This window comes from Anolis carolinensis, chromosome 5, assembly GCF_035594765.1.
Source record: "Anolis carolinensis isolate JA03-04 chromosome 5, rAnoCar3.1.pri, whole genome shotgun sequence".
Taxonomy (NCBI): domain Eukaryota; kingdom Metazoa; phylum Chordata; class Lepidosauria; order Squamata; family Dactyloidae; genus Anolis; species Anolis carolinensis.
The window spans coordinates 29,713,753-29,726,450 of record NC_085845.1 but is presented as its reverse complement, the minus strand read 5'-3'; the positions used below and the strand labels follow the sequence as shown (position 1 = coordinate 29,726,450).

Below are 12,698 nucleotides of genomic sequence, written 5' to 3'. Positions count from 1 at the left end.
TATTATTATTATTATTATTATTATTATTATTATTACAGGCCCCCTTCTCATGTGGAGCAGGGGCTTTAACCTTTCCCCATGTATATAGTCATCACTAACCTTCCTTAATCTCAAGTACAATCAGTCCTAACAAGCACAACACACAGTGAGAATGATAGGAGATGTAATCCAACCACCTCTGGATGGCCACATGTTTTTCATTCCTGATAGAAGTAATACCCTACATCTTGAGTTAGTTTATAGATCAACCCTACTAAAGGATAAATGAGTTTACGCCTTGTCTGAAATCACCTCTGTTAAGAACTGGCCAACCTTTTGCAGCAGCTGAAGCTTCTGAACTATCTCCAAGGGCAGCCTTGGAAATGAAATATTGACATATCAAGCCCTCTTATCCAAGCTTATTTTTTGCTACTGTGTGATATATCAGAGAAGACACCTTTTAAAAGAACAGACAAACAAATTTTAAAAATTGGAAACACTTTATTACGATCTTTTTCAGTGATTAATAAAAAAACGTCCTGCACATTCCTGATATAGCACCCAGCCAGCAGCCTTTGCATACTGATTATAAATACATGGACTTTGAAGCCATTGTATACATGACTCTTATCGAAGTAATGCCAGTGTTAAAATGCAAGTGATTCAACTCCTGTCTACATATCTTTAGAACTGTTTTCACTGTGCAGTGTAGTGATTGAAAGGATGCCACCAGGTTCCCACAAACACTTTTCTGACAGCTGTCAGTGGAACAGCAGTTTTGGAAATGTTACCTTTTAAATATACTACAACTTCCCATATCCCCCAATCAATGACTAGCAATTTGTTCAAACTCTGGATAAGTATTGCAACCCTTCATCCTCCACTATTTAAATCAATGGCGAAGAATGTTAGATTCATGGACTGGAACTCCAAATCTTTTACAATGAGTTCTGTTGGTTTGTCTGATACGAATCATAGTCCAATGGCATTTGGAGAGTCATACATTTTCTATTAGGATTTCCAAGTCAGAATTTCAATTTCAGAGATCACCTGAAAACCTGAAATCTAGGGGCAATCTGTTATGATGTCCCAGGAGGTGGGCCCTGGTGACGTTTCAAAGGCGATATTACAAGGGGTAGCCTTTGATCAGATTATTTACCATGATATATTGAGCATCAACTGTAGCATACCATTCATAAAATAAGCATCAAATTTAACAAAAGAAAATGTGTATACACCTACTTTCAAGGCAGTGCTTTCACCCTGAGGATCAAAGAAGAACCTCAGGGCCAGAACTAGAGATCTGAGAACCCTAATTTAAAAAACAGCAGGTGAAAAAGAAAAGGAGGGCAATTTTTGATCATCTTCTGATGCTGCTCCAGAATATGTATCTTTACTTTAAAGTAAACTCTAACTGTAATTCCTGGTCCCATGTAAAGCAGACCCACTAAATCAAGAGAACTTATCCCCATTGATTGATCAGATCTAATCTAACTTTAACTAATAACCAGATTTAGGTCTAAGTACTTGGAATAATTCTGTTAAGACAGAAATGCCTTGGTATCTATGTTTGAAATTAGGATTGTTTTGCATATTCTTTTGTGATACCAAGTTGACCTTTCAGACCCAGTCCTTAAAACCTTATATCCCTTCACCGTTGGGCTTGCTGGATGGGGTTGATGGAAGCGGTAGGCAAAAAATATCTGGGAAGCTAACATTTCTCCATCCATGCCTACCAGTTTTCTAGGTATGTTCTCTCCCACACATGCTGACACAAAGCTGCCTTACACTGAGTCAGACTACTGCTATATTTAATTCAGAATGTTCTGGTAGGGGCCATCTAGGGTTGCAGGCACAGGAATTTCCCAACCTATGACTACCTAAGATTTTTTTACCTGAGATCTTGAATAGGTGAGCTTCTCTATGCATAGCATGTACTCTTCTACCAATCTATGGCTTTTCTGTGGTATCTGTGATATCACATGTGTTCTCAAACCACGCAATGCAGAACTTTTCATGAAATAGTGAAAATGACTGAAAATTTAAGCCTGGTGGCTATACAAATACAATAGAAAATAATATTTGCATGATGGTTATTTTACAAAGTTACATTAGGTGACTATTTCTTTCTTGGAGAAAACATATCCAATCTGATTTTTCTCCATGGACTCAGGAGGCTAAATTCCCTCCCTCTTTCTCTGGATTGGATTGGTGTGAATGTACTTTTGGCCGGGTACCCAGAGTACATAGAAGAAAAGCAATTTTATATAAACAAAGGAGTTCTTTTCAAAGTTGCTAGTATGGTTAACACACACAAAACACACACCCCAGTGATGCTCATGATGATTGAGATATTATAATTACCTATGTGATAAAAACAATAATTTTGCACTCAAAAATGAGAACATATGTATTAATAGACAAGACAGGATCTAGAATTGCCTGCTGACAAGTCTGAACTTAACAGTACAATAAATTAATGTATCATGATAATAGATTTACCAGAATTTGAAAGTAATATTTCTACAAATTCCCATATTTTGTTGCAGTTTGAAAATAAGAGTCCTGAGAGTTTATATAAGATAAAAAGAAGTGCATCTTATTATGCAGAGCTGGATTTGTTTTAACTCCCAAACCATACTGCTAACTCTTCTCGGTGTTGCTTGAGCCACTCGATATTACTCTTCACCGTCTCAGCAGCCTGTTTTCTGGATGCTTCCCCAGCTCCAGCATTAGGGTACTTCTCAAAGAAATTTTCCATCTTAAGGAAAAAAAAAAAACACCAAGTGCATTAATGAGTGTGAAAGAACTTGTTTGCCAAGGGATTAACCATTGTTTCGCTTACCTCTAGATTTTCAGAGCACAACCTCTCATGCACTGTGGCTTCCCTCACTAGTTTCATATCAGCTTTATACCAATACAGAATAATTCTGAACACTCTTCTAACTGGATTAGTACTATGTTGTACTTTGGAGGTGTGCTAATGCTTTTGAGTTGAAGAATCAGACTAGTGTGTCTCTAAATTTGTTTTTACTGAAATGGTTCCCCATCCCCTAAACTGGCTCATAACATCTATACAGGGGACATCAACTGATAGAACTGGTCTGGTGACATGTGATTAGACCCTTTGCTCTTGCCCACAACTGATCCATGTCAGAGACACATGCAGCTATTTAGTTGTTTTTTCTCTCTATTAAGATTGATTTAACCTATGTTTTATTCTGACCTGTGCTGTAAATTGCCTTGGCAATACAAATAAATGGATGGATGGATTGATGGATGGATGGATGGATGGAAGGAAGGAAGGAAGGGACTCCACACACTCACACCATCATGGAAGTGTCACATAATGTACAGGTTAACAGTGGTCCATTCAAATGTTGTGTTACAGTAAGCCAAGTGAGACAACCATCTCAAATATGAGCACTGGCAGGTGCTGACTCCAATGGCAATGGTGCTATGAGGCTTTAAAGGAGTTTTTTATCCAAGAGTTGAAAGAAATGCTGAATCTACTTTGGGGATCGGCACCTTGGATCAACCCTCATTAAAACCTGGAACAGATTCTTCAACCCACTGACATGGTAACCTTTAGATGGCGTTGAGTGGCAGATGTTGTAGGGCAACATGGACAACCTTTAGCTCTTCTTCCTGAGCCCTTTGGTCATCTCTCTCTATTGGATTAAAATTGATCAGTTGACAGACACTCAAATGTGGCATCTCTTCCACTGTCAGTATTTAGTCAAGGCAGCAGGCCTGTAGCGAGGGGGGGGGGGGTTAGGGGTTCAATCCCCCCACCCAAAATTTTTCAGGTTATAAAAAAACCTGGTTTACTCATGAATTTTAACTGGTTAACCAAATCCCCATGCTAAGTCTATGATCAGGGTCATGTATTCCCTGCTCCCCTCTAATACATCTATAAGAAGAAACTAGAATCAGTGGAATCCTGCACTAACTGGAATTTATCATTATGTCTCAACAGAACCATTCACTTTTGGACAAGAATCTGCTAAACCATATGGTGACTGCTGGCTCAAGACTCTGGAAGTTATAGACCAAAAGAATACATTTTCTAAGCTCAGTACTCAAGTGGATAGGTGATGTCTAGAAACCTTTACCTGCCAAAGCTGGAGCTCTGTGTTGAATGTTCCTGTTATTCTTGATGGTAGACGCCCAAGGTTTCTGTCATTGAGAGTATATCTGGAAAGAAGAACATAAGCCATTGAGGCCCTGTGTTGTGTGATCATCAGAATGTCAGATTAGAACAATTTGCTTGGTGAATTTCTTTTGGTACAGGGATTTAATCTTCTAGCGTTATCTCTTGCTTTTAGATTGTCTCAACATAGGATTCTCAACATAAAAACCTTCAGAAGTGATTTACCAACATCATCTTCTGTACAGTACTAGCAAGTGCTATTGAAGAGATTCTCTGCCAGTGTGCTACTTTCTGTTTCTGCTCCTGCTCAGTAGCTTTCCTTTTGGAATTCCTCTACCACTTTAATAAGTGGAACAATCAATTCACATCTGCTGATACAACCATTACTCTCTGAAGAGGATGATGTTTCCTCCTTGAACATTCTGGGGCAAACTAGGAGTCTAGATCTTGAGAAAGTCCAATGTCCTGGTGGCATTATTCTTAGCCAGTGTGACCTGCTCAAATATCTCATTAAGAGAGGGAGTATGCAGTAGGTCCTTTATATTACGATCTTTGGGGTGCAGAATCCCTGCAAAAATGGAAAAACCAAATTAAAACTATTTGTTTAATATGAGAGAATACCTCTAGGAACTGCTAGACTTCTAGCACGACTCTGTACTCAGCATTCACTGGATGTTGACCATAGAATCATGCTGTAGGACCTACAAATGCTTGGGGACTCTGGACTCTCTAAGATGTCCAGCATGACTCTATGGCAGTGGTTCTCAACATTGGGTCCACAGATGTTTTGGCCTTCAATTCTCAGAAATTCTAACAGCTGGTAAACTGACTGGGATTTCTGGGAGTTGTAGGCCAAAACTTCTGGGGACCCACAGGTTGAGAACCACTGCTCTGTGGACGGCTTCTGGCAAATGTTGACATAGAGTCATGCTGGAGGATCTAGAGATCCCTAGGAGAACATATTAATCAAATCTGTGAATCAAATCCAAAAAAGTTAAACTTACATAAGGGGAGGCTGACTGTACATCTTACCTGCTAACTAAATATTCCCAGTTGAGACGTACCCAGTCCCAAACCATGGTTTTTCCATAGCTATTTAAGGAGATGTACCGCAAAACATTGAACACATCTTGACTTTTAATGAGAGTTGTGTTGTAGATGCACTTTAAAAATCTAAAACAAAACAGATATGAAGTAATTATACAAGATGATAAGTATTTCATTAGGGCTGAAACAAAATGAGCTATACACTGCATCTCAAAATACATTTTCATCAAGATTAATTTATAAGAAACATAAAAGCTCTTTAAAATTTTTTAAAACATATACACAAAAACAAGAACCAATCCTGTTTCTAGAGCTTATACTCATAAAACTACATTCTTCAAAATGTTATTTGGGGAAAGCTTAGCTCACATGGAGAATAGGAAGCATTGAATTAAATGTCCTTTGATATTTCAACATGGTAGATTTTCACATTAAATGATAACTAAATTATTATTACCCACTGGTCCAATGCATGTACAGTTTGGAAAAGCTATTGTTTGGACTATGATTCCAATAATGTCCCTAGTCAACTGGGAGCTGTAATAAAAACCCCCCCAAAAAAACCCAAAAACGTTTCTAAGTGGTAAAATTTATAGTGATCTATCGTGTTGGATCTGAATTCTTTTCTACCACGTTTTTCTTGATTTAAATAACCACAAGGCATCACTTTGCTACCCTGCTACCTGATGTGTTTAACAGCCAGCTACAAATTCCATGGGGATGCTACAAATTGAAACTTTCTACATTTATTTTCTTTAAAAACTGCTAAGGGCTTCCCAAAATTGGAATTGTCCAGAGGGTGAGAGAAAAAATCTAGCAATTTTCCCCCATGCCTTTGCTCTGATCAAAATGACTTCCTATCTCTTATTAGCTTGTAGCATCTTCAAATGGGACATCAATTGAGGGAGCTGTCACAGTGGCACAGATTTAAACCCTATGTCAAGGCCCTAAGTCAAATCAATAATAATAATATTAATAATAATAATAAAAATAATAGGCACACTGTGTGCGGTGCCTAAAGACCTTGACCTGCACTTAAACACAATCGGCACTGACAAAATTACCATATGTCAGCTGCAAAAGGACACCCTATTTTGATCTGTACTCATTATTTGCTGATACATCACATTGGGAAGTGTTCGACGTGTGATCTAATACAACAGCCAGCATAGTGATGTTGTTTGCTGTGTATTAATCTTGTTGTGTATCTTCTAATAATAATAATAAAAATAATAATAATAATAATAATAATAATAATAATAATAATAATAATAATAATAATAATAATAATAAACTTTATTTATATCCTGGCCCATCTCCCTGAGGGAACTCAGAGTGGCTTATAACAATGTGAACAATGCAAACAATAATACATATAATTCGTATAGGTGATGGTGGCAGGATGCAATTTTTTCCCCAGATGCATCACTCTGCAATACCCTTTTCCCAATGAAGTCAGTTGTATAATTCTGAGCTCCTTCAACTTAGTTTTATTGCTGTATGACAGGCTTGGTTAGAACATGGATGGGAAACACTAAGGGAATACTAGAAATTTCCAGATAGAACTAGGAATTAAACCTACCTAAAATCCTGGAGTATCACTTATGGTCAGAGTTAAAAATACTGAACTAGAATGCTCCATGGATGGAGTAAGGCTGTTCCTATGGCACCTTCTTTGTCTTCCTTTTGAAATCAACTGCAACCTTTTTTGGCCATACTTTTTAGTTTTGTGCTATTTTTTTATGGTGGGTTTTCAAACTACCAGTTGGAAGTTGCTGCTTGATCATTTTTGAATATAATATGAACCTTTTATACTATGTATCACTTTGAATGCAAAAGCTACTGTAATCAATGCTTTTAATATGAGAAATCAACAGTGTTTTTAAACAAACCTGTCCAGTAGGGTGATGTTTTTCACTGATGCTAGGCCATATAGCAACTTCTCCTTTTCTTGAGCCAATGCTGTGGTTTGATACTTCTCAAACATATATTCCCAGGCTTGCTCATTGCCAGAGTGTTGCATCCCAAAGCGGTAAACCAAGAGACGGAGATTCACATCTATGCTATTGTTTAAGAAAATGACATTGTTGAGGAGGAGGCATATCTTTCATCTTACTTTGTGTTTGTTTGCTGTATGCTTGTTTGAGTGAAATTTATATACATTCACCTTGCTCCTTTTAGCCATTCATCAAAGAAACGAGATGCATTACTCAAAGCCTCTGGGTCATTCATGTCACATGCAAACTCTAGAACTGTTGTACGTAGGAGACTGGGAAGAAAGAAAGGGAAACGGTTTTATTTGTTTTGGGTACATCTCATATTAGACATATTCAGTAAATCAATACAGTTAGTTTTGTACATCGAACTTGTTTTCTGAAAGAGTGGCTATATATGCTTCATAGGAGTACCAGGGGAAAAACACCACAAGACTTCTGTACTTTAATGAAAGGGGTGAGCAATTTAAGCAAGGTGGGGGCACTTTTTAATCACAGAACTCTCCAGAAACTATATGAACTACCAAAAAAATAATAACCCCTCCAAGTAAGCAGAAGTCTACTACTGGTCCTCAATAATGTGTAAGTTTAAAAAATTAAACACTACAAGGAGGTTGTGAAACCTATTAAAAAGTTAAATTGTTCCACCAGAAGGCTGTTGCTGGTATGTAACATCTACACACACACTTTCTCTCTTCTTACATAAAAATAAAAATATATAGTATATGTTGATGTTAACTGAAAAGAGAGAGAAGTGAAGAAGTAGAATTGGCAAGAGGGACGAGTGATTGTTTTAACTTAAAGCTATGATTACTCTCTGTTTCTCTTATGTACATAGAACCAGTTAAAGACTAGTATTAAAGAACTGAGGCCCTTTCACACTACACAGTGGCACCCTAGGATTTGAAGTTTAGGGAGGAATATGTTGAATTCTCAGAGAGCTCTAATGATTTCTGGCATATCATACAGCTCCTTATGTGGAGCTACTATACTAAGCATTTACACTCCCTAGGCCTACTGTAGCCCTGCTGAAGCCCACCCACCCACGGTCAATCTGTGCCTGACGGAGAGTGAGAAGGATTATGGCAGCATGTGGCCCCATAGCCAGATATAAAGAAATGCCTGACTTAGTTCTGCCTGGATCCCCTGGTTGCAGCACTTGAGGCAATTTCTTCATCCCACTATGGGGGCATAAATCCTCTCATTCTCTCCCAGGTATGGATTTGCTAGGGGGGCTTTTGCAGGGCAGCAGTAACTGTAGACTTTGGTCACTGTAGAAAGAGAAAATGAATGCCAACTTCCACAATGACCGAAAACAAACATATACATGCACACAGTTAATGTACACGTGTGTATATCGCAGATAGAATGCCAGCCATTGAATCACAGGATTCCATAGGCCATAGCCCTAGCAGTTAAGATAGAATCAATAGCGTTATAATTCTGTAGTGTGAAAGGGCGATTTACTGATCAGCTATTTTGTACTAATTGTTTAAGGTTAGTGAGTCTGGAGCCAGTACGATGTCCTGGTTTGAACATTGGACTCTGACTCTGAAAAACAAGGTTTGAATCCCTGTTCAACCATAAAAGCCCACTGGGTGACCTTGAGTGACTAACGTGGTCTCACTCTCAGTCCTAGAAAACCCCATGATAGTTTTGTTTTAAGTCAGAAATGGCTTGAAGTCACATAACAACAACAGCAACATGTCTGGCTGCTTTCCAGTAGACATTTAAGATGTCTCTATCTCATTGTTGTGGACAGAATTTTTGCATTTATCTACAGCTGTAGTCCTTCAAACAGAGAAGGGACTGATGAAGGTTGATAGTAATGGGTGCTGGAAGGCATATTTTGAATTCAGAAAGGTATGCATGACAAATGACTGCTCAGGACTGTACACATATGCAATGAGAGGAAATCCTTTACCTATTAATATGGTCTCCATCATTCTTCCATTCTAGTTGATCTGCAATGGGCTTGACCAGACTACGGAAATATTCCTGGAAGACAGACATAGTGTTAGCAACCATTGTGAAGTTCCAGATAATAACATGTTCAGTGATTTCATATAATTTTTAAAATGTGCAAACCAAAGGCATGGCAACATTTTCAGACAAATTGCTGGTTTAGAAATGAGGCGGAATCAATTAAACCAGGGTTTTAGTGATATCAGTGATAGCCTGATGTGACAGCATTTTGATCCTTTCCTGTTTCAGTCTAGGATGCCAATATTTGAATAGATATCATGTAGACAATGGAACAACCTTGATTTCTGCTGCTCCACACATTATGGATGAATTCAAATTCTAAAAATATAGAGTTTCCATCTAAACATTTGGAAAACCTGAGAGAGTGCGACTTGTCCAAGGTCACCATTGTGTGTTTTCATGGCTGAGCAGGGACGTGAACCCTGGTTTCCAGAGTCATAGTCCAGTACTCAAGCCACTACACCATACTGGTTCTTTTTAAATAGAGATCCGGATTGAATTTCTGTTGGTGCCTATGCCAGCATAAATGACAGTGTAGGTTCTGGCATACGAGGGAGAATCCTTAAGCAGCAGAAGCCATGAAGAAAATCAAGAATTGAAGAAATAGGCTGCTGAAGATAAGTTTTGTCTGCTTTCACAGTGCTACCACTTCAAAATCCTCAAAAAATTGAATTGCTATGGTAATGTACCAAAAGATTTCCAGTCTGAATACTAAAAAGAGATTCAACATAGGTAGTATGCTATTTTTTATTGGGCTATATTTACTTGGTACATCTTTGAACTCGACAGATCTTTGCACTGGGTGGAAATTTACTAAGATGGGTGTGAGTGAGGCAAGAACACAATCAACAGGCTATTTCCTCATCCCTCTGTCATTGTGTCTGGTCGAATAGTCTCCCAACTATATACATTACAACTTCATCCATTGTTATCACAAAAGTCTATGTTCTGTTGTATCAACATAACTTATCCCAGTGTCCTGTTATTTGTAGGTAACATTCTGTCTTACATTCATGCTAAATAAGAACCTTTAGTTTCTATATGTATTGTATAGCATTTGAACAGTGATCCGCCCTTTGGTTATGCCAGGTCACTGAGAATAGGAGCACTACTCACTCTTCATACAATAGAATGCCAAACATTACTGAGGTGTCTGAATTTTTTGCAAAAAGTTTACAATGTTAAAGTAGAATGACTTCAGTCAGCTCCCCACATTTGCTGGGCTTGAGGGCACAGGGCTCCCGTTTAGAGGGCTTGAGAAATGGAAAAAACTGCAAATTAAGAAATTGCTATTTTCTTGTTTGAAAAAACACACCTGTCTGGAAATCTCTAGATTCTCCAGCATGAGTCTAGAGTTAACTTCCACTGGAAGTTGACCACAGAATCACACTGGAGGACCTAGGAAGGGATTCTAGGTCCTCCAGTGTAATTCTATGGTCAACTTCTTCCATCATGACCAGAGGAAGTTGAACACAGCCACACTGAAGGACCTAGAGATTCTTAGAGGGAACATTTTAATCAAATCTGTGAACAATCACATCCACAAAAACCAAAACAGCTTATGTGGAAGGATAACTGTACAGTGATATGGAAAAGCCATGCATAACTGGACAAAGGGTAAAATGATTATGGCCCAGAATATAATCCTACCACTGCCTATTTATGGGGCAGGGGGCTTCAACATGACATTTTAATCATTTTTCTTAAAAATAACTTCCCAAGATCTGCACAAGCCAGCATAACAGTAGAAGCCAAGATGAAAGCCCCCAAAAGTAACTTTGCAAGGTTGACGTATGCTTGGTGTCATATAGCAAAACACAAGAGTAATGTATCATCAGACTTGGGGGAATCACAATAGTTGCATCAGTGCAATAAAACCCCCAACAATAGCAATAACAAACAGGATTAAAAAACCTGAGGGAGAACCCTAGGGTGGGAAGAAGCCCCCAAAACAGCCTACTAAGAACAGATTGGACACTGAATAACAACTATCCTTTGAGGGAAAGAGAGAAAAATATATGATTTTTTAAAAAATATTTATTTGCCTGCCCTTTGCTCTACATAGGACCATGGAGGCTCAGAGCATAGAACTAAAACCCTATTAACACATATATGTTTTTTAAAACCACATAAGTTATCATGTAAATACACCCACAATTTTATAAAAACACAGCACCCACATCCCAATAAAAGCCTTTTGTATGATCCATTGATTACAAGGTAGCTTTTAAAGCAAAAATGTCTTAACCTTCTGGAGAAAATGGAGCACAGAGGGGGTCAATCTAGATTCCCGTTGAAAGAAAATATCAAGATTCATGTTCAAAAACTGGCAATCTTACTTGAAATTTGGGATAGAGTGTGTCATCGTCTTGAAGCATGTCTCCAATATAAGATACAGACACAATAGCTCTTTGCCATGGTATATATTCATTTTCATTTTTAAGATATCTTGTAAGATTCAAGGCATAAGCATAATTGAGAAGTCTGGCCCTGAGGAAAGTATGAAAAGGAAAATAATTCTTCAAAACCTGATCTATTTTGAACAGCCAATAACAATCTAGTTTAAAAATGCATACAGTTTCATCCATAGTCTTTGTTCTTCACTTCACCATGTAACCTAGTTTGTTCCGAATGTGTTGACCTGTGTTAGACCTGCTGTCTTGGAATGAAAGGAACTGAAGCAGGTTGGAGAAGACTGGCCTGTGGCCTCAATGAAAAGATAGGGAGTGAGGGATGAGTCTGTTTCTGGCACATGTTAGTGCTGGCCCATGATAAATCTAAATTCTCCCATTATATCAATAATTTGTGTGTTTTTAAAATGTCCTCTTAAAAATCAAGTACATAATTTGGAAGTATTTTCTCAGATATTATCTCAGCTAGACATCAATAGTAAAAGGTAAAAATGGTAATATAACACTTTCTGCGTGAATTCATTCCACAAATTCACCTACCTGGCCAATGCAAAAGCATCTTCGAGAAAGCCAGCACGATCACCTTGACTAAAATCCTAGGGGTGAAAGAAAATATCTTTATTTGCAGTCAGCAAACTATAAAGCTCGCATATTTAAACACACACTTGGTTAAAAGTTATATGATACTCCTAAATATTGAAACATCCAAAACAATTCCATAAAAAAGAAGCAGCAGTAAATGCTTTTTGGGTCAAATGAAGATGCTGTGAGTCATCTGAACATGTTTATATCACATCTTTTCTCCAAAGAAATATACATGACTTTTTGCTGCTACTCTTGATGATAGAGTCACAAAGTAAATCAAGTGAAGAAGAGAGACTGGCTAAAGTTCACCCAGTGATTGGGTTGTTGTATGTTTTCTGGGCTGTATGGCCCTGTTCTAGAAGTATTGTCTCCTGATGTTTCGCTCACATCTATGGCAGGCATCCTCAGAGGTTGTGAGGTATGGAGAAACTGAGCAAGGAAGGTTTATATATATCTGTGGGAAGTCCAGGGTGAGGGAAGAACTCTTGTCAGTTGGAGGCCAGCGTGAATGTTGCAGTTAATCACCCTAATTTGCATTGAATG

The 12,698-nt window shown here is 38.1% G+C and overlaps 1 protein-coding gene across 1 annotated transcript in view; it reads right to left on the bottom strand.

The window, feature by feature from the left end:
* Nucleotides 1-460: 460 nt before the first annotated feature.
* The window catches only part of enpep (glutamyl aminopeptidase), a 50,512-nt gene continuing 38,274 nt past the window's right edge, over nt 461-12,698 (bottom strand). The window contains exons 13-20 of the mRNA XM_062983096.1: nt 12,111-12,166; nt 11,499-11,649; nt 9,098-9,171; nt 7,347-7,448; nt 7,072-7,242; nt 5,165-5,305; nt 4,095-4,176; nt 461-2,740 (exon numbers count right to left, since the gene is read on the bottom strand). Of these exons, the coding sequence (XP_062839166.1) occupies nt 2,603-2,740; nt 4,095-4,176; nt 5,165-5,305; nt 7,072-7,242; nt 7,347-7,448; nt 9,098-9,171; nt 11,499-11,649; nt 12,111-12,166 (915 nt within the window). The 3' untranslated portion in view covers nt 461-2,602. The remainder of the gene's footprint in view (nt 2,741-4,094; nt 4,177-5,164; nt 5,306-7,071; nt 7,243-7,346; nt 7,449-9,097; nt 9,172-11,498; nt 11,650-12,110; nt 12,167-12,698) is intronic.